General features: G+C 49.6%; 2 protein-coding genes across 2 annotated transcripts; one reads left to right on the top strand and one right to left on the bottom strand.

Annotated features, from left to right (window-relative positions):
• LOC110436649 (CBS domain-containing protein CBSX2, chloroplastic-like) lies at positions 774-3,908 on the bottom strand. The gene is made up of 7 exons (XM_021464086.1): positions 3,557-3,908; positions 2,537-2,624; positions 2,382-2,446; positions 2,198-2,246; positions 1,854-1,912; positions 1,214-1,387; positions 774-1,103 (listed from the first exon to the last, which is right to left on the bottom strand). Exons 1-7 carry the CDS (start codon positions 3,731-3,733, stop codon positions 1,029-1,031), a joined length of 687 nt encoding a protein of 228 aa, XP_021319761.1. The 5' UTR covers positions 3,734-3,908; the 3' UTR covers positions 774-1,028.
• On the top strand, positions 12,959-13,474 carry LOC110436407. Its single transcript, XM_021463497.1, has one exon. The coding sequence runs from the start codon at positions 12,959-12,961 to the stop codon at positions 13,472-13,474; it is 516 nt and encodes a 171-aa protein (XP_021319172.1).

Raw genomic sequence — 25,548 nt, 5'->3', positions numbered from 1 at the left:
GATGAGAATAGGGACTACAGTGAAGAAGAAATATGATATGGACTGCAGCTGTGTCACCTTGTTTATGTGTCTGTGACTCTGTGTGCCTTCTTTTATTATTTGTGAGACCTGAACTAAGAAATATGTGTTTGTGCTGTGCTTTATTTATAAATTGTGTTGTGCACTTCTATTATTGTCCTATCCACTTGTATTGTAATCACCAGATGGAGGTATGGTGTTCTCATGGATGGGAGGCTGCTGAAATCATCCAGATAAGTCATAATTTGTGTCCTATACTCCTATCTAGCTGTCTATTGAGTATTGAGTTATTGACTAATACTATTTGTAAAAATGTGTTGCAGTTGCAGCCATGCAGGAGCTAGGAACAGGCAGGAGTAGGACTCAGGTATGTCTACTACTCTACTGGCACAAATACTGAGTCTGTGACTCATATATAGTAGTTATATATATATATATATATATAGTCAATAGTCATATATATAATATATATATAATTTATGGCTATATTGCCAAAACGCCTAGGACCGAGTACTCCCGACTAGGCGCTAGGCAATGGGTCAGCGCCCCGATTACACCTAGCGCCTAGCTGAACCTTGTATTTTGTACAAATTTTTAAATAAAACGAGTGGCCAAACTTGATATTAAAAAAATCAAACGTCTTAAAATTTGAGATGGATTAAGTACTTGTTTTAGGCTTCTCTGCTGTGCTGTGAGATGAAACGAGTTTCTCCATAAGGGTACGTTGAAATCATAACAATTTTGGAAAAAAAACATTTGATTCGATCAATTCGAGGTTTTCATCATATCACAAGCTCTTGATTCCACTATGTAAATCAACAAAGAAAGTTCATATGGATACGATGAGAAACAGTGAATATGAACCTACACAATGCTATAAACTAGTATAGTACCTATATATTCAGAAGGAAAATCTGTAGCTACACTCTGAACATCACCAATAGATGCCTCAATGAATCAAATGCCAAATGGCTGCAAGATTAACCCCAAGCAGTGACGAGCAATCTAGTTCAAGCACCTTCTTCAGTTTTCTTCTTTATTTTGAGGGCAGCGCTGACGACGTTTCCCCTTGTAATCATCCCAACCTTCAGGAATGGAAATTGAATTGTGTTTATTTCAACACAAAAAGGTATTGTTAAGGGTATTGAGCTCAAATGAACATAAATTGCAAGGAACGAAGGAAGGATCCACTCACTAGTTTCCCCATGCTATCAACTACAGGTAATCTCCGGTATTTAGTTTCAAGCAGCAACCTTGTAGCAGCATCAAGATTAGTATTTTGACGCACCGCTAAAGGTGAAGACGTCATTACATCACCAATGACCTTCCCATTAGTTTTGCTTAATAGTCTCTGTATCTCGTGGAAAGTCTGTAGAACAGTGAGTATAAGTTAAAAAAAGTCTATCACGAAGAGACGAACAATAATTCGTTCATCAAAACAGTGAAAGCTAATTAGATAAATAATCTGATTGTATAAACAATGAAGGAGGTTATCCTCATTTTAACAGCTTGAAGGTATAGTGTTTAAGATAGACTGACAGATGGGGTATTCCAGAAGTACAAAAATGTGGTTCAAACTGTACTGCAGAACACAATAACTATAAAAAAAAGTGAAGGTCTGATGTAGTTAAAACATTTTTTTATACCTAGGACCTATTTTATCAACACATAAATTGCTTAAAGAGGCCCTCCACAGCAAACCATCTCGATAGGTGCCACTAATAAGGTCAGGAAAATACAGCTGATGTAAAAAAGATTATATTTTAAGGTAGTATTAACTAGCCAGCATGAATGATTCAATGTATACTCCAGGCTATAGGAAAGATAAACGATACCTTCCATGTACTATCCACATCAGGAAACATGTTTGTATTTGTATCGGGCAATTCATTTCCTGAATCATAAGACAAATATCATAACTTACAGTGAATACTATGAGATACTATGCATACAACAATCGAATTACAGGATAGAAGAAAAGTAATGGAAAAGATACGACGTTCTGTACGAGTTGAAGTGATGTACAAATATACTGCAAATGGCAAGTAAAAGGTAGACAGTTGTTGTATAACTGATAGCATGAGTAACACTTGTTATGTGTGGTTATGAACAACATATAGTCTAATATGATGAGTTGTTTGTAAGCAACAGAATCCAAGTTCAAGGAAAAAATAAATACCTGAAATCGAATCCAAAGCTAGCAGATCATAATCTGATACAACCCCAACCTGCAGGAGAAAATAATGGAAATATAGTTGAAGCTAATAAAGCACTAGTCAGCTAAGTTTGCGTGGTTCAATAACAAAAGAGTAAGCACTAAAAGAATACAGGACAGTTGGAGAAAAGATTTACAATAAACTAACCAACTTCCCATCATCGTCAACCACAGGTAAGCCAGAGATCTTGTGCTGTACCAGCAGCTCCAGGGCTGCACACAAAGAAACAGCAGAAGTTAGTAACTTGGGAAAAAAAATGTGAAGCAAGTGAACAACAAGTGTCACCCTATAAGGACAGGTACCTTGGTCAACCGGTGTAGAAGGTTGGACAACATGGAGATTGTCCCTTCCTGTCATGAAGTCACCAACCGTGTACACTCCATTGCTATGCTGAACAAGGAGGGAGCAGGCATCGTCAACAGTAAATTGATGGCTAAAACGATAGATTCGGTAGGCCACTGAGAAAAATCCCCTCGAGAGATAAGTAGTAGATATGGAAGTGCTTGATGGAGGAATTCCAATGACACGAATGTGAATTGCACAAAAATGAAAATGTGCCTCTTGAATTTCAGATTTGGGATATGGAACATCATCATGCTAATATTGTAAAAATAAGTATACATATATAGTGATGTTAGATGCTAGTGATTATTGGGCTATATACACTAAGCAAGTAATATTTGGACAATCTAAGAAGCTAATAAGAAGGGATTTGAACAATGGATGCTAGCTAGTGATGCTTGTTTTGGAAGTAGAAGACTAAAAGGAGCCCCAAGTCCAATGTTGGAAGAATTTTGGTAGGAAAGGAAGGAAGCGCTTGGTATATATACCAACAATAAGTAAATTAATTATCCAAACCAACAGAGACAAAAAAAAAAAGAAAGAATGGAGGTAAACAGAAAGCGATAGGGGCGATGCCTCCCTCTAAAAATATCTTTGTAAAAGAGTGGTGTCAGACGTCAGTGGTTGTAGGGCATCACATAATCTACCGAGAATTCAATTTGTAATAATGAGGTTATTTCAGCAACAACGACTGTTAATTATTCAGCATTATAACAGCACACGTCAAGCCATAATACGAATTGTTGATTCCGAAATAAGAAGCGAAACTGGGGGCTATTTCATTTCATTTCAGCAACAGCCTGTTTTCGATTCGATTTTTGAAAGGCCCCGCTATAATACGAATTGATTCCAGAAATAGCATCCGTTCTTCTCAACCAACGAAGGAATTCAAGGGCCTCGTACTAGAAAATCCAACAGCATAATAAAGAAGAAAGAATCATGCGGGGAAACAAAAAAACAAAATCGATAGGCGTCCTCACCCCGGAGATGCCTCCCGCGGCTGGCGCGGCAGCTGCGGCGGAGCGCGCGCGGACGGACCTGCACGACGCCCGGCGGCGGCCCGGGACGACAATCTGGCGCTGGAGCGCGGACGTGGAAGGGCGGGAGCGGGCGGCGGCGAGGGTGGCGTCCGCGGATACCAGCAGCCTAATGTCCATGGCGCCGAGAGGATTGGGAGAGGAGATACGAGAGGGGAGCGGGCTGGAATGGATGGCCGATGGTTGCAGTGCAGCCTAATGGTGATGAGAAGCCACGGGTGGATTGGCTAGGTGTAGGTGGGGAAGAAAAAGCAATCGTGTTGGGAAGGGATGGATGGGGATGATGATGATGATGACGATGGAGCAAAAGCAAAAGCCTACCATCGTTGATTTTTTTTTTTTTAGGAAATTTGGGAGAAAAAGAAAAGGGAGAACACGATAGAGACAGAGCAGAGATAGGCTATTCCATTCTTGCTTCTTCAGCGCACTGATATTTTTATTTTATCCCCTGCTATTTTCGGAAGACAGTTAGAATCTTTACAGCATTTATACTTTCATTGAAAATGTTATTTTTGACTTAAATATTATCTATTTATCATAACGTATTTTGTTAATAAAAATACTTTAACAATAATTTATTTATTTGACTATTTATATTAAAAATTGAATAAATAAACAATCAAACAAGAAATCTTACAGCAGGGTAAAACAGTACTCCCTCCATCCCAAATTGTAAGTCATTCCAAGAATCTTGGAGAGTCAAAACATTTTCACGTTTGACCAAAATTATAGAGAAAAATATTAAGATTTGTAACGTAAAGTGAATATACTATGAAAATATAATTAAGAAAGAATCTAATGATACTTAGTTAGTGTCATAATACTAATTATTTTATCATATAAATTTGGTCAAACTTATAAAAGTTTGACTCTCCAAGATTCTTGTAATAACTTACAATTTAGGATGGAGGAAGTATGTTACACTGCTAATCATCTAACCACTAGTTCTTCGAACAGTCTTGATAATCTGTAACTTGTGTACTCGGCGTTGTTTAGTTCACCCTAAAAACTAAATTTTTAAAAAAATTTCTCGTCACATCAAATCCTACGTCACATGCATAGAATATTAAATATAGATAAAAAAAACTAAGCTATTCCATTCTTACTTCTTCGGCGCACAGATATTTTATTTTATCCCTTGCTATTTTTGGAAGAAAGTTAGAATCTTTACAGCAGTATATTCCCATTGAAAAAATCATTTTTGACTTAAAAGTTATTTATTTAGTATAACTTGTTTTGTCAATAAAAATATTTTAATAATGGTTTATTTCAAGTTAACTAAAATGTAAAGTCCATTTACTAAACTGTTGCATATAAATTTGTAAGACATTTTTTTTTGCAAAAACAAGAATACAAAGCCCATTTACAAAAATCGTTGAAGATGTTCTAAGGATGTAAACCACTAGGTCTTCTAGGAACGGTCTTCATAGTCTGTAACTTTTGTATTCAGGCCTTGTTTAGTTTCTAAAATTTCTCAAAAATTTTCAAGATTTTCTATCATATCTTTTGAGTCTAGTTAATTTATAATTAAATAAAATTTGTTAAATACAAACAAAAATACTATATAGTAATTAAAACCAAAATTTTTCAAAGGCCCCCAGTTTATCCGCTTCTTAAATAGGAAAACATCTTCTTTAGCCATTCATCACCAGCAGCGCGACATCTAGGGCGCCGTCCGTGGGCCACGGGCCTGCGGCCACCGTTTTCGTGACCAACTTTCCGCACAACGCACGTGCTAGCCCGCCTGCCGACGGTAGTAAACTCTATTTGGTCCCCACCGTTTTATGTGTAAATAATTTTAATTTAATTTATAAAAAAATATGTGGAATATTTCTATCTCTAAATAAATTTTTTAAATAATTAAATTTAAATACCTACCTATCCCATAATACTAATTTTGTATTATAATATTAATATTTTTAAATATATATTTAGTTAAAGTTATTTTTTAGGAGACAAAAACGATAGATATTTAGCGACGGAGTGAGTATGCTTGTGATGGGCTGCAGGCCCTCGGCTTTTAGGAATCCGATTTTTCCAAAGGAAGAAACCTACTCAACTTTTGAAACAATTACACCTGTTTTAGATTTTCCATTTCTCAAAATCATGCTCTATCTTATAGGTTGAAATCATTTAAATATTATATAGACTCTATTTATATTCGTTTAATAAAAGATGCTCTTATTATTATCTATTGTATAGACTAAATGACGCGGACTATTTTCACTAGTAATAGTAGGTATTCTTGCCATTTTTCTTAATTTGCTTTTTACATCGCTAGTGTTTCTGGAGTAATGCCAGTAAGTCATGTCGTCCGTACTTTGGCCTTGTTTAAAAACAAAAAAACTTTCCAAAATTTTTTATCACATTGAATGTGGCGGCACATGCATGAAGCATCACTACTATAAAATAACTTAAACGCGACCTTTTCGACACTCCCTCGGAGGCGTTCACAATTTTGAACCGCCTCAGTTAATGCCTCGGATTAATCGAGGCAGTCATTTTTTATTAACCGAGGCCGTTAAAAATAACCACCTCCTAAAATTCATTAACCAAGGCGGACAATGTAATATAACCGTTTCAGTTAATGCCTATCAACTAAGGCGGGCATTAAAATATAACCGTCACAGTAAATCATTAACCGATGCAGTTATTTTATAAGGCCGTCTCCTAAAATCTAGCCCAACCCACTACAGGTTCTTAGCCCAATATCAGAGACGAGGCCCAACATCACCCTTCAAGTATATATACGAACACTTAGCCAGTTAGGGTTCCTCACCCCTCTCACACCCGCCACTATCGAGCCTCTCCCCAGCCCGACGCCCACCCCGACGCCCCTCCCCAACCCGACGTCTCTCTCTCTCTCTCTCTCTCTCTCTCTCTCTCTCTCTCTCTCTCTCTCTCTCTCTCTCTCTCTCTCTCTCTCTCTCCAGCGGCAACGCCTCGCCCTTTCTCTCCCCCACAACAGCGACACCACCCCTCACTTCTCCTCATGTCATGGCACAACGACGGTCGCCATCCTTCCCCACGCAGAGGTCCGCCGCATCTCCGCTCCCTCGAAAACATCAAATCTTACGACACATGCATCAAGCATTAAATATAGATAAAAACAAAAATAATTTCACAGTTTATCTATAAATCACGAGACGAATCTTTTAAACCTAGTTACTTCAGGATTGGACAATGTTTAACAAATAAAAATGAAAGTACTTGTTGGGTACCATAAAAAGGGATACCCAAATCAGAATAATAAAAAATCGCAAAAGAAGGCAAGCTACCCGTAATCACCAGAGCACGGGCCCCAGCTCGTCTGGCTCCTTAGCCTCGGGCCCAAAACACGGCTCACCCGACCCCTTTGGCCTCGGACGCGAGTTCCGTCCCGCCCGACTCCCCCTGGGCCTCGGGCGAGAGTTCCGTCTCGCCCGACTCCTTTGGGGCTCGGGCGCCAGCACCGCTTCACCCGATCCCTCGTCACAGTACGAGGCTTCCGACGCGCGGCGCCCATACCCACGATGTGACGGGCGCAGTGACTCCCATATCGCAGCAGGGCATGGTGGCGACTATTCCAACCACCCTGATCACTGCAGCCTTACCTCTTTCACTATACAACCTTACCTCTTTCACTGTAGTGTACTGCCACACAGTGGAAGAGGAATGGGGGAAGATTAACCAGCATCACTATTTGCTGTCTTCTCCAACCGTTAACAGGACAAGCAGTAGTATCGCCGATCCGACCCCCACGACTCCAACAGGGCTCGGTAACCCTCCACAGGAGCAGCCATGCTGTCAGCCATACCTCAAGGACGAGATGGGCAAGCTTCTACAGGGTCGGAACTGTGGCTTCACCATTCGACAGAGGAAATCTCCAATCACTCATGTAAATACCTGCCTCCCCTTGAGACTATAAAAGGGGAGCCAGGGCTCACAACCAAGACAGGTCCACCCCATACAAACAACACACGATCACCACACTCCAAGTGAGTCCGCACACACATAGTAGCGATCAGAGCTCTGTCCACCACACCAAGCCGAGACCTGGGACTTAGCCCTCTCTCGCAACCTGCTTATACACCCCTGCTACAAGCACCTTTGGGTGCAAGGCAATACAGATCCCCGATCTCACTGGACGTAGGGCATCCTTGGCCCGAACCAGTATAAACTTTCTGTGTTCCACTTGCATCACCATCCGGGCTTAGACAATCACGCATTCTTATACTTGTTTGTGTCTAGACCACGAGTCTAGACGCCGACAGTTGGCGCGCCAGGTAGGGGCCTTTTGCGTGGCATTCACCTTTCCCTACTGGGGAAAGCCTGGATGGCAGACGGATTCCACCCACTCCGCCTCGGCACCATCATGATGTTCGGGAGTTTGGAGTTCATGTCGCTCGGCTCCGGCTATGACATGGTCCTCCTCCCACCACGTGGTGACGCTGAGCCTCGCCCCGAGCCAATCCCACCACAGTCAGTATGTGGGAGGCGTTCGGGGCACCATGCGGGGGGTGCCCGACGGGGGCGTCAGAGGTCTAGGATCTCTGACCCTACCGCTGAGGCAAGGGTACGTCCGGCCCTCCCCCCGCATATTCCTCATCAGATCGCCCACTCTTCTGGCCCGACAGGCGCTAGAGGAAGGGCCCGCGGAGCATCAAGCTCCGCTTCACGGACCAACAGGGGATCATCGCGACCTCCTGTTCCGCCCCGATCAAAGGGGAAAGCGAAGCTCCCACCTCCTCCTCAGAAGAAGGATCGGGGGGCCTCGACTTCTCGTCACCCTCCACCTACGGATCGAGGGGAGACAATGGCACCTCCCGAGCTCCCTTTCGGGCTCAGGAACGCAGCTGCCACCTACGCCTCTTCCGTGAGCACTTCGTTAAGTGCGTACATGGATCTTCCAGGGCACCACCTAAGGTCTACCCTGGACCTTATCGCTACGCCGCCTGTCTCGTCATACCTTGAGGATCCCACCTCAGGCGACGATGAGTGGGCTGACGCTGACTTTTCTGGTGTGGCGACCCGAAAACTTTCATGCGTTTTCTAGACACCAGCAGCTACTGCCTTGGCTACTCCAACTCCGATGACGGTGGATACGACCCGTCGCGAGAGTGCTTCAACCTTGAGGTCGGAGGAGCGCCCCTCCACGCTCAAGGGGGTGCAGGACCTTCTAGACAGGGGAACGCCACTCCACCTCCCAACCCGACTCCCGGGATCCATCCTGGAGCCCGCGGGGCCGCCTCAGCTCCCGTAGGAGGACACCGCCCTGACCTCGAGCAGCTCAATGAGCTGGAGACCAGACTCGAAGAAGAGCGTGTACGCCTCTGCCAACTCCGCGAAACCCTGGTCCAAGACCCGTCCGGCCGCGGGGACGGGGGCGAGGCTAGACGCCGCGCCCGGGACGTCAACCGCCGCATCATCGAGGACGAAGGGGGCGTTAACCCCCCAGTCTTCAGCACGGCCAGCCAGAACGTGATGGCCGCCGCACTCCTTCTCAGAGCAATGCCTGAGCCTTCGACTCCTGAGGGGAGAAGAGTGCGCCAGGGGCTATGTGGCCTCTTGGAGCAAGCTGTGGTGCAGAACGTAGAAAGTTCTGCATCACAGTCCCACGGCACGAGACGCCAAGGGGACCAACCCCCTCCTAACAGGGCGCCGACGGTGTAGGGTCCGCCGCCCCCTAACCCGCAAGGGGGTAACAAGGCCCCATCTGTCCATGAACGCGTCGGGGCTGACGCGGACGTCCGGGCCACCCTCGAGGCAAGACGGCGTGACAGGGATGAGGCCGAGTCTCGACGCTATCGACCGTGCCGAGGCGGGAGGTACGACCCCGACCAAGTGCGTCGCCAGAGCCTCCGGGCCCCCGCGTCTTCAGCGAGGCCATTCGCAGGGCCAAATTCCCGGCGCGATTCTGACAGCCCGCTAACCTCACCAAGTACTCGGGAGAAACCAACCCCGAGCTCTGGCTAGCGGACTACCGCCTAGCGTGTCAGCTGGGCGGGGCGGAGGATGACTTGCTCATCATCCACAACCTGCCACTCCACCTGGCCGATACGGCCAGAGCATGGCTTGAGCACCTCCCTGAGCGCATGATCCACAACTGGGCCGACCTGGTCAGGATCTTCATCGGGAACTTCCAGGGCACATACGTACGCCCTGGGAACTCCTGGGACCTCAGGAGCTGCCGGCAGAAGCCTGATGAGTCCCTCCGAGACTTCATCAGGCGGTTCTCCAAACAATGCACCGAGCTCCCCAACATCACCGACTCCGACGTTATCGGAGCCTTCATTGCCAGTACCACCTGCAAGGAGCTGGTACACGAGCTCGGCCGCAAGACCTCCACGAGCACCAGCCAGCTGCTCGACATCGCCACCAACTTTGCCTCAGGGGAAACAAAAGGCCGAGGCCATCGAAGCCATTTTCTGTGACGGTACGGCCAAGGGGAAACAAAAGGCCGAGGCCATCGAAGCCTCGGGCTCACGCGACCCTAAGAAGAAGAAGAAGGGTCGCAAGGGGAAGCAGGGTCAGTCGGACGACAACCTAGTCACCGCGGCAGATCGCAAGCACCCCAAGCGGGCTCCTGTTGGCCCCGGTCTCTTCGACGAAATGTTGAAGAAGCCGTGCCCCTATCATAGGGGACCAACCAAGCACACCCTTGAGGAGTGCACTGTCCTGCGTTGGTACTACACCGACATCATAACCAAGGAGGGCGCTGAAGAGCCCCCCAAGGACGACGACCCTCAGGGGGAAGGCTTCCCCAAGGTTAAGAACTGTCTCTTGATCTTTGGGGGACTTGCGGCTCACCTCACCGCGAGTCAAAGGAAGCGCGAACTCTAAGAAGTTTGCGCAGTCAGCACAGCCGCGCCCTCGTACCTCAAGTGGTCTGAGAGCGCGATCACGTTCGACCGACAGGATCACCCGGACTGGATCCCCAATCCCGGGAGCTATCCTTTGATCATCGATCCCATCATCGTCGAGACTCGTCTCACCAAGGTGTTGATGGACGGAGGCAGCGGCCTCAACATTCTTTACGCAGAGACTTTGGCCCTCATGGGGATCAGCAAGTCTCGGCTAAGGAACGATACATCACCATTCCACGGAGTGGTGCCGAGGCATCGCGCCCATCCCCTCGGGCAGATCGATCTGCCCGTCTGCTTCGGGACCCCCGACAACTTCAGGCGGGAGGTCCTCACATTCGACGTGGTCGGGTTCCCAGGAACCTACCACGCGATCCTGGGGCGACCATGTTACGCCAAGTTCATGGCCGTCCCCAACTACACCTACCTCAAGCTCAAGATGCCAGGGCCAAACGGCATCATCACCATCAGTACGACCAGCTAGCACGCCTATCAGTGCGACGTCGAGTGCATCGAGCAGGCCGAGGCTCTGGCTGAGTCTCTGGCCATCCTCACCAGCCTCGGCGACGGTGACCAGGACATCCCCGACCCCAAGCGTCACGCCGGGAGCTTCGAGCCGGTGGAGGAGACCAAGCTCGTCTTCCTCGACCCTGGGACCTCTGAGGGCAGGGCGTTGAGGATCTGCTCGAGCCTTGACCCAAATAGGAAACAGTGCTCGTCGACTTTCTCCGCGCAAATGCCGACATATTTGCGTGGAGTCCCTTGGACATGCCTGGCATACCGAGGGAAGTCGCCGAGCACTCCTTGGACATCCGAGCCGCCTCCAAACCCGTGAAGCAGCGCATGCGCCGATTCGATGAGGAGAAGCGCCGGGCCATCGGGGAGGAGATCCACAAGCTGCTGGCGGCTGGATTCATCAAGGAGGTATTCCATCCCGAGTGGTTAGCTAACCCTGTACTAGTTAAAAAGAAAAATGGGAAGTGGAGGATGTGTGTAGACTAACCAGTTTAAATAAAGCATGTCCTAAGAACCCCTTTCCATTACCACGTATCGATCAAATAGTTTACTCCACCGCGGGATGCGAAATTTTATCTTTTCTTGATGCTTATTCCGGCTACCACCAAATCAAGATGAAAGAGTCCGACTAGCTCACGACTTCTTTCATCACCCTTTCGGAATGTTTTGCTACGTAACCATGCCTTTCGGCCTTAAGAACGCAGGGGCTACATACCAGCGATGTATGCTCCAGGTCTTTGGGGACCTCATAGGCAAAACGGTAGAGGCTTATGTAGACGAAATCGTTGTCAAATCTAGAAAGGCAAGCGGCCTGGTGACCGACCTGGAAGAAACATTCCGATGCCTTAGGGCAAAAGGGATCAAACTCAACCCCGAAAAATGCGTTTTTGGGGTCCCCCGAGGCATGCTCCTCGGATTTATTGTGTCTGAGCGAGGGATCGAGGCCAACCCTGAAAAAGTCTCGGCCATCGCAAACATGGGCCCAATTCGTAACCTAAAGGGAGTACAGAGAGTCATGGGGTGCCTAGCTTCCCTCAGTCGCTTCATCTCTCGCCTCGGGGAGAAAGGACTGCCTCTGTATAGGTTGCTTAGAAAATCCGAGCACTTTTCCTGGACCCCCGAGGCCCAGGAGGCCCTTGACAAGCTCAAGGCTCTGCTCACCAATCCTCCCATCCTGGTACCCCCCGCTGAGGGGGAACCTTTGCTCCTCTATGTTGCAGCCACCGATCAGGTGACCAGCGTGGCTATCGTGGTCGAAAGAAAGGAAGAAGGGCACGTCCTGCCGGTCCAAAGACCGGTGTACTTCATCAGTGAAGTACTGTCCGACACTAAGACCCGATACCACCAAATCCAAAAACTACTCTACGCAGTAGTCTTGGCCCGACGCAAACTTCGCCATTACTTTGAGTCCCATCCGGTTTCGGTTGTGTCATCTTTCCCTCTAGGGGAAGTGATCCAGAACCGAGAAGCTAATAGCAGAATTGCTAAGTGGGCTATAGAACTTATGGGTGATGGGATCACCTACGAGCCTCGGAAGGCTATAAAATCCCAAGTCCTCGCGGATTTCGTAGCAGAGTGGACGGGGACCCAGCTCCCTCCACCTCAGATCCAGCACAAGTGCTGGACCATGTACTTCGACGGGTCCTTGATGAACACCGAGGCCGGCGCTGGCCTCGTCTTCATCTCACCCCTTGGGGTAAGGATGCGATATGCAATCCGACTCCACTTCCCGGCCTCAAACAACACGGCAGAGTATGAGGCCTTTGTCAATGGTCTCCATATCGCGATCGAACTTGGAATCAAGCGGCTTGATGTCCGAGGCGACTCCAGACTCATCATTGACCAAGTCATGAAAGAGTCCAGCTGCCACGATCCTAAGATGGACGCGTACTGCAAAGCAGTCCGACGCCTGGAGGAAAAATTCGACGACCTCGAGCTTAACCACGTGTTAAGGAAGTACAATGAGGCCGCCGACGCGCTCGCCAAGATGGCGTCCGAGCGGGCCACGGTCCCCTCGGATGTCATCGTCAGCGATCTTTACAAGCCCTCCATCGACTACAAAGACGATGGGGGCTCGGATCAACCCCCAGGCAACTTAGGCCCCGACCCCGAGGTCTCCGCCGCTCAGGAGCAGGAGGCCATGGACATCGAGCCCGAGCCCCCTGCGCCTGACGATTCGCCGGACTGGCGCTACCCCTTGCTGCAACGCCTCGTCGATGGCACTTTGCCCTCAGACCAGGCTGAGGCAAGGCGTGTGGCTCGTCGCGCCAATACTTTCGTCCTTCTCGACGGAGAAATATACAAGCGTAGCCCCTTGGGCATCCTTATGCGCTGCATCTCATGTCAGGAGGGAATCAAGCTCCTGGAGGACATACACTCGGGGGCTTGCGGTCACCACGCCGCGCCTCGAACGCTAGTAGGAAATGCCTTCCGACAAGGCTTCTACTGGCCCACCGCCGTGGTTGACGCCACGGAGATCGTGTGGACCTGTGAGGGATGCTAGTTCTATGCTCGACAGATTCATCTCCCCGCTCAAGCCCTGCTGACGATCCCCATCACTTGGCCCTTTGCTGTCTGGGGCCTCGACCTCGTCGGGCCTCTACAAAGGGCGCCCGTGGGCTTCACCCACCTGCTTGTCGCAATCGACAAGTTCTCCAAGTGGATTGAGGTCCGACCCATCACTAGGATCAAGGCCGAACAAGCAGTGCTATTTTTCACAGATATCATTCACCGATTGGAGTGCCCAACTCCATTATCACTGATAATGGCACACAGTTCACCGGGCGGAAATTCCTGGAGTTCTGCGACAGACACCACATACATGTGGACTGGGTAGCGGTTGCTCACCCAAAGACCAACGGTCAGGTAGAACGTGCCAATGGCATGATCCTCCAGGGTCTGAAACCCAGGATCTTCAACCGTTTGGACAAATTCGAAAAAAAGGTGGCTCAAAGAGCTTCCGGCCGTGGTCTGGAGTCTAAGGACTTCCCGAAGCCGAGCCACGGGCTTCACCCCGTTCTTCATGGTCTATGGGTCGGAAGCCATCCTCCCCACGGATCTTGAGTACGGGTCTCCAAGGGTACAAGCCTACGACGAAAATAGCTGCAAGACATTCCAAGAAGACGCGCTGGACCAGCTGGATGAAGCCAGGGATGTAGCCCTCCTACACTCTGCCAAGTACCAACAGGCCCTCCGCTGATACCACGCACGACGAATCCGAGGCCGAGCCTTTCAAGTCAGCGACTTAGTGCTGAGGCTCAGACAAAGCAACAAGGGTCGTCAAAAGTTCACGCCCCCTGGAAAGGACCTTTTGTCATCGCCGAAGTCCTCCGACCCGGCACTTACAAGCTCGCCAACAAGGCAGGGGAGGTCTTCAAGAACGCGTGGAACATAGAACAGCTACGTCGCTTCTACCCTTAGAATTTTGTAAAAATATCCATTTGTTCATTACCTTGAAAGAATAAATAAAAGTTTTAATTATATGGTAGTTTCCTTTTAGAAAGTAAGCCTCGGATCTGCCTTGCAGAATCCGAGCCTCCCTCGGGGGCTACACGGGGAGAACCCCCTGTGGCAACTCCGAATCTTTTTTCTCTTTTTTCGCACAAGTCAAAAACACCCCGACCCAGTGCCTTTTTCATTTCCCGAAAGGATTTAAGAAACCGCAGAACCATCCCCTAAACCTAAGGCGTGAACCTGAGGAAAGATCCACGCCCACGGGCAAGGACGACCTCTACTCACCCCCTAGGATCGGGGGACGAATCCGGTCTTCTAAAAATCACTAAGGAAAAGGACTTAGGCTCGGGCACTTTGACTAGCGCAGACCATAAGTAACTCACCCGACCCCACGCTGCCGAGGTCGGGTCGGCATAATGGAAAAAGAGACAACAAGGAATGTAAGGGAAATCTTAAAATAAACAATCATATAAAAATTCATACTTAGCATTTAATGCTGTATATACAATACAAGGCCCACCGGCCTTTAACGTTTACAAAAAAGAAAAAATCTAACTTAAAGGGCCTTGTTGCCCTGCCTGCGCAGGCCCCTGCGCGCTGAGAGGGGGAAGCTCCACCTCGGCGTCAAAGAAGGCGGCCAGAGCATCTCCTAGGGCATCCGCGGCATCCTCAAGTCTCTGCAGCTCCTCCTGGGCCTCCACCTCATCGTCAGGGAGGACGTAGCCCTCACAGACCGTCGGCAAGTCAATGCCGACGTAGTGAGAGCTCACCACCGCCAGGGCTTTCTTCACCCCGGCGTGGAGCGCCTCCCTCATCTTCTCCCCGACCCGGGAGTAAAGGGCTTCGACTCGACTCGGCAGCGATGACCCCGACGCCGACACCCCGAGCCCCTCGCACGCCGAGGTGACCACGGTTTGTAGAGCCAAGCGGTCCGCGGCCTTGGTGTCAAGGGACCTCTGCAGAGCATCAGCGGTAGAGGTTGCCTCGGCCATCTTCCTCTCCGTCTCTGTTGAAAAGTAGAACAAAAAAGAGCAGAAAGGTCAGGAAAGTCAACCCGAATATAAAAAGAGCTAAGTTAAAAGATGCGGCTCTTACCCTCGGCTCGCTTCTCATTCTCCGCCGAGCTCCAGTGCCAATGGACCACCTCGCTCTGAGCAGCAGAAAGGTCAGCCTGAGTTTGGTTCAGGGCAAGGTCTTTTTTGGCGAGCAGAGCCTCAAGCCGAGCAACCTCGCCCTTGTACCCCTCAGTCGCCGCCCTCTACTCTTGGGACTCCTGGGTTAGGTCGCTAACCCTCTTTTCCAGAGGAGCGACCTTTTCCTGGGCCTCCCGAGCCTCAGTCGCGAGGGTCGTGCATTTCTGCCGACGCTCGACAGAAATCTCGCATTCCTTCGCGAGTTCCCCCTCAGCCGCCTCCCTAGCAGCCTTCTCATTCTCGCAGGTTGCCCAGGCGTCTCTTTCCCTGCGGAGGAAAACCGACTTCTCCAGGGACGTAGCCTTGAGTGCCTGCAAAATCAGAAATCACACAGGGGGTCAGTAGTGCAATGTAGAACAAAAAACTCCTCACGGTATGGAAGGAAGCATCACCTGGGCCAATTTATACATGTCTCGGCTCACGAGCTCAGGGGCACGGTTAATGGCCTCGACGCTGGCACGCCCGCACGCGTCCAGACCCTGCCAGAGGTAGGCCTCTGACGGATCGTCCAGAACAAATCTGGCCCCTCCCTCTGCGTCATCGAGATCGGGCCAGAACACGGGGCTTTTGGCCCACGAGGCGTCGCCTTCTCCTCCCACCACAGGAGCCTCAGGGTGGGCAGGGCCCTTCCCATGAGGACCCCTGAGGGGCGCCACATTAGACGTCACGACGGCCCGACCCTCCGCGATCTGCACGGGCCGAGCCGCGCCCCCCAGAATGGCATCCCCCGGAGGAGGCATAGCCCCGAGGGCGAGGACCGTCTCCTCCGGTCCTTGGGGCCTCGGCTTCCCCATCTCCTGCCCCTCTCCTTCCCGGCGGGGCTCCCCCTCTTCGCGGTACGGGGGGGGGCGGCAATTTGGGCCTCGCCGACCTAGGGGTCGACTGCGCCCCCCTCTTCACAGCCTTCAGAGGAGCCAGCACCACCGAGGCCGCTTTGTGCTTCCGGCTGAAAAGTTAACACAAGTCAGAAGAAAGAGAAAAACAAAAAATCAACGGAAAGGTCAGAAACCCTATACGTACCTCGCTCGGGGGGCAGTCTTCTTCTGGGAGCTTAGAGCTCCTTGGGGGCCTTCCGAAGCGCCAGGGGCCGGCGGCTGGACCCCCGCCTCGCCAACAGTTGGCGCAGGGGCCTCGACAGTGGTCTCGGCCTACGATGCCACCACCAAGCCGCCTGCTTCTATCCTGGACGCCGGGCGAGGCTCGACCTGGACCCCTGGCGCTGCCGGTTGTGGGGGCGCCGTCCTCATCATCTACAATAATGTGGGGGACGGTCTGGCCGTCCCCCGGTGCTTGGGACCCCTCGGAGGCCTCCAACCCACCTCGGACCTTCGACCCCTCCAGGATCTCGATCCCCCGCCGACAGGGGGATCACGTCGTCCTCCTCTGCCACCAGCTTGTCGAGCCAGTGCACGTTGTCTCCTCCACCCTCTATCTCTGAGACCGAAGTCTCGGAAGAGTCAGGCAGAGGGACCCCCGCCTTCTCGGCCTCGCGGTGGTTCTTGGCGGAGATCTCTCGGCGCTGCGCCTTCCTCGTAGCCTTCGCCTTCTTGTCCTCCTTAATCTTTTTCTGCTCCTCGTTCCGGGCCCGATTCTTGGCCCGGACCTCCTTGTCCACCGGGACAGGGGGCAAGGAATCCCTGACGATCCCCATCCTCTGCAAACGAGCAGCGATCAGGAATAAGGCAAAGAGAAGAGGGGAGCAAGCACTAAAGTAGAAGCAAAGACAGCGTCTTACCAGAGAAATGTAGCCCTTTTCAGGGCGCATCGGCACCACCCGGGAATTCTTCAAGTCCGAGTGCGTCGTCTTCGAGACCCGGGCGACGATGTCCGATGCCGATATCGGCTCCGCCAGCATCCTTGTCCTGACCCAGGGAACGTCCGGGGTCATCTCGAACATAAATGTCCACCACTGCGCCAGCAGGAGCACACTCCTCTTGTGGAACGCTGTCGCCGCCGTGGTCACGGTGACTTGGGCACCACACAGCTTCTCGAGCCCCGCAAGAAGCGGGGCGAGCCTCTTCTGCTCCTCCGAAGGGGCGCCCCATACCCACTTCTGGGGGCACTCGGTCACCATCTTCCCGGTATACTCCGGGAGCAGCCCGCCGTCGTTCCGGATGTAAAACCACCCGCTCTGCCACCCCCGGTTCGATGAGGGCATGGCGCTCCAGATATACTGGCTGGCTCACTGCTGGCGGAGCTGCAGCGTGCAACCGTCGACCCGCAAGGGAAATTTCTCCCCCCCCTCGTAGCAGGCGGCCATATCCGCCTTGAAGAGGTGGAGCCAAAGGTTCCAATGGGGAGGAACCCCTCGCACACCGTGGCAAATACGGCGGCCTGCATCACCGAGTTCGGATTGAGATTGTGCAGCTCCACCTCATAATAATGGAGAATCGCCCGGATCAGCCGGCTGCCTGGAGTCCCGAACCCCCGGTCTAGGAATGACAGGAAGCAAACCACATAGCCCGGAGGCGGGTTTGGCTCCCTGTCGTTCGCCGAAGGAACGATCCACTCCGGCCGCCCGGCATCCGTGATGTGGCGGAGGATCCCGGCCTTTACACGCGCGTCCAGCGCGGACCTGGTCACATTGCTGGGAGGCCACACATCATCGCCGGCCATGGCTTTGGGCGGGGTGGGGTGTTTGCAGGACGGAGTGGAGAGGACGACAGCAAGAGGGAGAGCAGGAGGCAAAGGGCTTTTGTGCGCAGGAGCGGGAGGAAAGAAACCAAGACTCCTGCGGCTGCTTTTATAGAGAGAGAGCGCACCACGGCCACATCGCCTGCACGGAAGAAAGAGGGGGAAAAGAGCAACCGTCGCCCGTTCCTCCACCAGGTGAATAATTCGAAGCGCCCGCTCCCTCCGATTCTCACGCCCGCCGCACGCGCGCATTAATTTCGCAGATGAAACGTCATATCCAGTCAGGGCACAACGGCACGGCCGTTTCGACTCCCCATGCGCCGCGCCTCAAAAGGAGCGCCCTGAAAAGATATATTAGGGCGGTTCCTTCCAAGGCAAGAGGTGCTCGACCCCCTGCTAACCAAGGTCGCAGGGCGGTCTCGGTCGGGCGCAGAATCCGTCTCGCCCGACCCCTTAAATGACCCCGAGCAAAAAATTGCAAGGCGGTTTCCGTCGGGCGCGGATTCCGTCTCGCCCGACCCCAATACTACACCTAAAACTAAAAGCCTTTCGAGGCAAAAAAATCCCCAGTCCATGGCCACCTACGTTCCAGAGGTTGCGAGACTGACCTGTAAAAACAGGTTCGAACAGTCGCCTCAGGATAACAGAGCAAGGGATGACTGAAGATGAGTACAATAGAGGCCGAGGTCCAAGCCCCTCTGAAAGGTCCTAATATGGCTAGAGGGGGGGTGAATAGCCTATTTAAAAAATCTACAAACTCACTAGAGCAAGAGGTTAGTAAATAACAAAGCGTAGCTTTTTGCTCTAGCTCTAAAAGGGGTGTTTGCAAGCCACCTATCCAACAATTTTAGTTGCTATGATCACTATGCACACAAGCTCTAGGTCTTCTACAAGTTACACTAGTGAGCTTAACTACACAAGTCAAAACTAGCAACTAAAACTAGTTACACTACTTTGCGGTAAGTGAAAGGAGAGGAAAAGATATTTATATCGCCGTGTAGGGGATGAACCAATCACCAAATATATCAACAATCAAGCACCGGGAGAATGCCAATCAATCACAATTGAGACACCGATTTTTCTCCCGAGGTTCACGTGCTTGCCGGCACGCTACGTCCCCGTTGTGTCGACCAACACTTGGTGGTTCGGTGGCTAAGAGGTGTAGCACAAACCTCGTCCTCACTAGGACACCACAAGAACCTACCCACAAGTGAGGTAGCTCAATGACACGAGCAATCCACTAATGTTGCCTTTGGCTCTCCGCCGAGGTAGGCACAAACCTCTCACAATCACCGGGAGATGGCCACGAACAATCACCAACTCGTGCCAAAGCTCCTCCGCAGCTCCAAGCCGTCTAGGTGGCGGCAACCACCAAGAGTAACAAGCAAACCCGCTGCTCAACGATCACTAGTGCCACTAGATGCTCAAACTCTAAGCAAATGCAACTAGGATCTCTCCCAATCTCACTTTGGATGAACAAATCTTGAACAAGGTGAGTGGGAAGTGTGGGAGTATGCTCACAAGGTGTATCAACAAGTTAGAGAGTCAAGAGAGTGAGCAAGAACCGGCCAAGGCCTATTTATAGAAGTCCCAACCTTCAACTAGCTGTTGGCAGTTTATCCCATAGTCTGCGTTCACACCGGACGCGTCCTAGTTCACACCGGACGCGTCCGGTATTGACCAGACCAGCGTCCGGTGCTCCTGACCGTTAGAAAAGTAGCCGTTGCCTCTGACACTGACAAGGCACCGGACGCTCACTTTTGAAATACCGGACGCGTTCGACCTCATACCGGACGCGTCCGGTATGCACCGGACGCAAACTCAGAGAGCGTCGCAATACTTGAGTCAACACCGGTCGCCACACCCGACGCACACACCGGACGGTCCGGTGTGCACCGGACTCACACCCAGAGAGCTCTGCAAGAGGAGTTTGCACCGGACGCCAACTCAGACGCGTCCTAGTTCACACCAGACGTGTCCGGTGTGCACCGGACGCAAACTCAGAGAGTTTCACCGAGAAACGAACTCACCGGACGAGACACACCGGACTCTACGCGAAAACTGTTTCCGCGTCCGGTGCCTCAACTCGGACGCGTCCGACCTCATACCGGACGCGTCCGGCCTGAACGCGCTGCACACAAAGATTTCTAACTTCTTCCCTTGCTTCCATGTGCCAACACGAAAGTGTCTCCACACTTGTGCACGAGTGTTAGCATATTTCAAAAAAACATTTTTCAAGGGTTACTTAGTTAGCTCACTAGGTCCTAATGCACATGCAAGGAATCCAATCACCTAGTGGCACTTAGACAACCGTTTTCACAACGAAATTACCCCTCTTAATAGTACGGCTATCTATCCTAAATGTGATCACACCCTCTATGGTGTCTTGATCACCAAAACCAAAACCCTAAGCAATACCTTTGCCTTGATCTCCATAGGGTTTTGTTTTTCTCTTTCTTCTTTTCTAAGTTGAGCACTTGATCATCTTGTGGTCATCACCATCATCACCATGATCATCACTTGCTCCATCACTTGGCATGTACCAACCTCATTAAGTCTACATACACTTAGTATAGAGGTTAGTACTAGGGTTTCATCAATTATCCAAAACCAAACTAGGGCTTTCACTCTCAAGGGATCGACGCATCTTTGCCAGTCGTATCCGAGACCCATGAGGGAGTCACGCGAGTGGGATCCCATCGAGGGAGGAACCGAGCCCTCGGAACCTAGCGAACGGTTCTGACATCCACCGTGACCACCCTCAGGTATTTTGAGATGTGCTTATAAGGCCACTAGCCGACCCCTAGCGAACGGGACTCGTACATCCACTTGGATTTACCCGCTTGCAGCTCCCGGGGAACGTCGATACTCGCCCATCAAGGGTAGTACGGCGCTACCCACCCCTCCTCCGAGCGAAAGGATGAATGAGGTACGTAATTTTAAAGACGAGAAAGAACCTGATCGACCCTCGTGGGGAGAGGGCTCGGGGGCTTCCTCGCACGAGAGGGATAGGCACTACGTGTAAAGAGCACGCAACCTACCCCTCAATACTCCCGACCACAGATACTCAGGGGTAAAAGCCTTTAAAGGAATAACACCATTCCTCCAAAGGGCTCGGGGGCTACACCCGGCGGGTGCGCTCGCGCGCACCCCCCGGAGGAAATAAAAAAAGCTCCAAGACAAATGGTCCCTCAAAATAGAACCTTTGAAAGGGTGCCTTCACCCTTCCAAAGGCTCGGGGGCTACTGTTGGGTACCATAAAAAGAGATACCCAAATCAGAATAATAAAAAATCGCAAAGAAGGCAAGCTATCCGTAATCACCGGAGCACGGGCCCTAGCTCGTCTGGCTCCTTAGCCTCGGGCCCAAAACACGGCTCACTCGACCCCTTTGGCCTCGGACGCGAGTTCCGTCTCGCCCAACCCCCCCGGGCTTCGAGCGAGAGTTCCTTCTCGCCCGACTCCTTTGGGGCTCGGGCGCCAGCACCGCTTCGCCCGATCCCTCGTCACAGTACGAGTCTTCCGACGCGCGGCGCCCATACCCACGACGTGACGGGCGCAGTGACTCCCATATCGCAGCAGGGCATGGTGGCGACTATTCCAACCACCGTGGTCACTGCAGCCTTACCTCTTTCACTATACAACCTTACCTCTTTCACTGTGGTGTACTGCCACACAGTGGAAGAGGAATGGGGGAAGATTAACCAGCATCACTATTTGCTGTCTTCTCCAACCGTTAACAGGACAAGCAGCAGTATCGCCGATCCGACCCCCACGACTTCAATAGGGCTCGGTAACCCTCCACAGGAGCAGCCATGCTGTCAGCCATACCTCAAGGACGAGATGGGCAAGCTTCTACAGGGTCGGAACTGTGGCTTCACCATTCGACAGAGGAAATCTCCAATCACTCATGTAAATACCTACCTCCCCTTGAGACTATAAAAGGGGAGCCAGGGCTCACAACCAAGACAGGTCCACCCCATACAAACAACACACGATCACCACACTCCAAGTGAGTCCGCACACACATAGTAGCGATCAGCGCTCTGTCCACCACACCAAGCCGAGACCTGGGACTTAGCCCTCTCTCGCAACCTGCTTATACACCCCTACTACAAGCACCTTTGGGTGCAATGCAATACAGATCCCCGATCTCACTGGACGTAGGGCATCCTTGGCCCGAACCAGTATAAACTTTCTGTGTTCCACTTGCATCACCATCCGGGCTTAGATAATCACGCATTCTTATACTTGTTTATGTCTAGACCACGAGTCTAGACGCCGACAGTACTATAATATCAAAATCTAAAAACTTTTTGGATGTAAATAAAGCCTAAGAGGTACTTCTTTTAGGGCCAAGATAATAATTCTCTCCGAAAAAAACTTTTCAAGGCTCCATAAATATACCAAATAGAGCCTAAATAGGATCAGGTATGATGCGATTATATGACACTTATATCATCATCTAAAGGTCACCTAAACTTTTACATAGTCTTGTTTATCGACCATGAACTTATATATTATAATAGATACAAGAGCATCTAGTGGAAATCAAGGCCTTGTTTAGTTCTCAACAATTTTTTGCAAAAAAATTCGAATTCTCAGTCACATCGAATCTTGCGGCACATGTATGGAGCATAACTATAGATAAAAAAATAACTAATTGCATAGTTTACCTGTAATTTACAAGATAAATCTTTTGAGTCTAGTTAGTCTATGATTGGACAATATTTGTCAAATACAAACAAAAGTACTATATTATTCATTTTGTAAAAATTTTTGGAACTAAACGAGGCCCAATAACTAAATGAGACCAAGTCTCAAATAGTTCCTTTTTAGACACCATAAGATATGACACGATTTAAAAAACAAACCTTGACACTGGTTTCTTCTATGATTCTTTTTGACTGAAATTCTTCTATGATTTTTCAAAATTAAATCATATATAACGATATTTAATTGCATAAATTTTATAGGAAAAAATATACAAAAGATAGTTCTTATCTTATTGTTGATGCAAAAACTGATCTGCAAACACAAAGGGCTAATACCCGATTCAAACGTTGTAACACTCTCGTGTTAAGCGAACTAAAAATGGGACATGTCATCATGAGCATTGCATCAAAAATATGTTAAGCACACACTAATGCATTAACCTAAAATAAGTTTATTTTGGATGAATGTGTTTAGGAATTTAAGTGTGTTTATTTTATGTATGGATGTTTGTTTTGGAGTTTAAAAACCTTGGGTGAAAGTTTTTCCGAAAAGCTTAGGGGGGAAACCCTAGTTTTCAAAACCCTAGATTTGTCCCCTTTTGTGTAATTTAAAAACTAAGCAAAATTTGAAGTTAAGTTCAAAAGCAAAGTTGTAGATCTTGTCAAGATGTACAACTTTGGTGTTTTGAGTTTTTGAAGTTTCAGTACAAAATTCAAAGTAATTTTGAAAATACAGATTTCCGGAAAGTGTCCCCTTTTCAAACTTAAATCTCCAATTCAAAATCTGTTTGGAATTTTGAAAAATGGTTAACATGAAAGTTGTAGGGCTTGAAAAGTTGAACAAGTTTCATGTTGGGAGTTTTTCAAGTTGTTATGCAAAATCAAAAGTAATTTTAGAAATTCTGTTTTGCCCCAATTCAAAAATTTGGAATTGAGCTTGAATTTCCAACTGTTTGGCTCAAATTCATCCCTTTCCATTTCAAATCTGTCTTTGGTCACTAAAGATGTTTTGTAGCATTCAAAATTCTGAGCATTTGATATTTTGACATATTTTTGTCTTCTATTCAAAAATTCAAAGTAATTTCATAATTTCAGAAAGGGTATTTTGGGGACAAGGGGGATAAGCTCGACCCTGTTCATGGCGGTGTGCCGCCGAGCGTCGATCGGCGTTTGCCGACTCGTGAACTGCCGATTCATCTCGTCCAAGCACGTGCTCGCGTCCGTGGCAAAGTGGAGCAGCTGCTGGCGAAGTGGAGCGCGACGTGCCATTCTCTCCCGCGAGCACCGACCTCCTTTCCGCCACCGGAGCACCGAGGAGCAGTACCCCGTCCTCATCCAAATTGGCCGTGCTCGATCCTCCTCGTATCAAATTGAGCCGTCCACGATGTTCGCCACCTCCTTGCGAATCCAGAACTCCACCAAGCTCGCCCCATAACCCTCTCAATCGCCGGGACACCTCCATCCTCTCCATCTCCGGCCAGAACTGCCGCCGTGGGGCTCTTACCGTGGCCACGGTGTTCTAGTCGGTATCATGTTTCCCTGGCAGCTGTTTCGAGTTCCTCTTGTGTTCTAGTAGCTCATGCTCTCTCTCTTTTCCTTTGGGCGCGAACAGAATCGCCGGAATAAGCTCGCCGGAGCCGGAGCGCCCGCCCGATCGCACTGTCACCGTCGCCAGCAACTTCAACTGTTTCTCCCGTCGTGGTGATGTGAGCATCGTGTTCCCTATACCTCCTTGAAGCTCCTTGTTCCTCTTGTCTACGCTCTACCGAGCTCTAGTGTCCGGTCTACGGATGACCGCCATGGCCGTCCGCCATGCTCGCGGCCGAGGTAGAAGGAGGGAGGTAGAGTCTCTGCGAATAGTACCTATGGGGTCGTTAACTCGAGGCGAAGCCGATGCGCGCGCACGCGAGGGCCGAAGGCCTCTCTACCGGCCGCTGGAACGGCGGCAGTGTCGCCGCACGTGAAAGGGACGGAGCTGACAGGTGGGGTCTGCCTGTCAGTGTCCCGTGTGAGAGAGAAGGAGAGGACGCGGGCGTGCGCAGCGCGCATGCGGGCCGGAAGCAGTGGGCCGGTCTGCGGCCCAGTTTCGAAGCAACCCACTGCGCAGTGTCTTTTTCTTTTTCTTTTGTGCAGTTTTTGCTTGATATTTGAAATTGTGTATTAATTTGTGTAGTGATCCAAAAATAGTGAAACTTTTTGTATAGCTTACATAAAATGGATAGAGCCTAAGAAAAATGTTAGGTTTGATTTTCTGATAATTTTCATGTATACATAAATTGCCTTTGTATATTAATGAATAAATCTTCCATGATTTTTAGTAAATTATGGGTATATCCAAAAATCATGAAATTTAATATGTGATCCTGTGTTAATATTATTTAGTTTCATGATTAATTTCAGCTCTGTTTGATAAAGTATGCTCTGTCTCTTAATAAAGCTATTTAAAAATAATTATAAAACAAATAGAAATAATTAATCCCTTTAGGATTTGGGTGATATTTTGGATTGTTTGACAACCATGGTTACTTAGCATGATATGCTCCCTGGTTATGGTTTATTTTCATATAAATAATCTTTATGATAT

This window comes from Sorghum bicolor, chromosome 6 (assembly GCF_000003195.3).
Source record: "Sorghum bicolor cultivar BTx623 chromosome 6, Sorghum_bicolor_NCBIv3, whole genome shotgun sequence".
In the NCBI taxonomy this organism is placed as follows: Eukaryota; Viridiplantae; Streptophyta; class Magnoliopsida; order Poales; family Poaceae; genus Sorghum; species Sorghum bicolor.
Note: the sequence above shows the minus strand (reverse complement) of the source record. Positions and strands in the feature narration are given on the sequence as shown.

Bases quoted from the DNA above. Each gene is read 5' to 3' on its own strand.
- LOC110436649 (XM_021464086.1), bottom strand. From the start codon at position 3,733: ATGGACATTAGGCTGCTGGTATCCGCGGACGCCACCCTCGCCGCCGCC. The intron at 2,447-2,536 runs GTACCTGTCCTT...CTTTGTGTGCAG, and splicing joins TTCTACACCGGTTGACCAAG to CCCTGGAGCTGCTGGTACAG. The intron at 2,247-2,381 runs GTTAGTTTATTG...TTTCTCCTGCAG, and splicing joins TTGACGATGATGGGAAGTTG to GTTGGGGTTGTATCAGATTA.
- LOC110436407 (XM_021463497.1), top strand. From the start codon at position 12,959: ATGGCGTCCGAGCGGGCCACGGTCCCCTCGGATGTCATCGTCAGCGAT.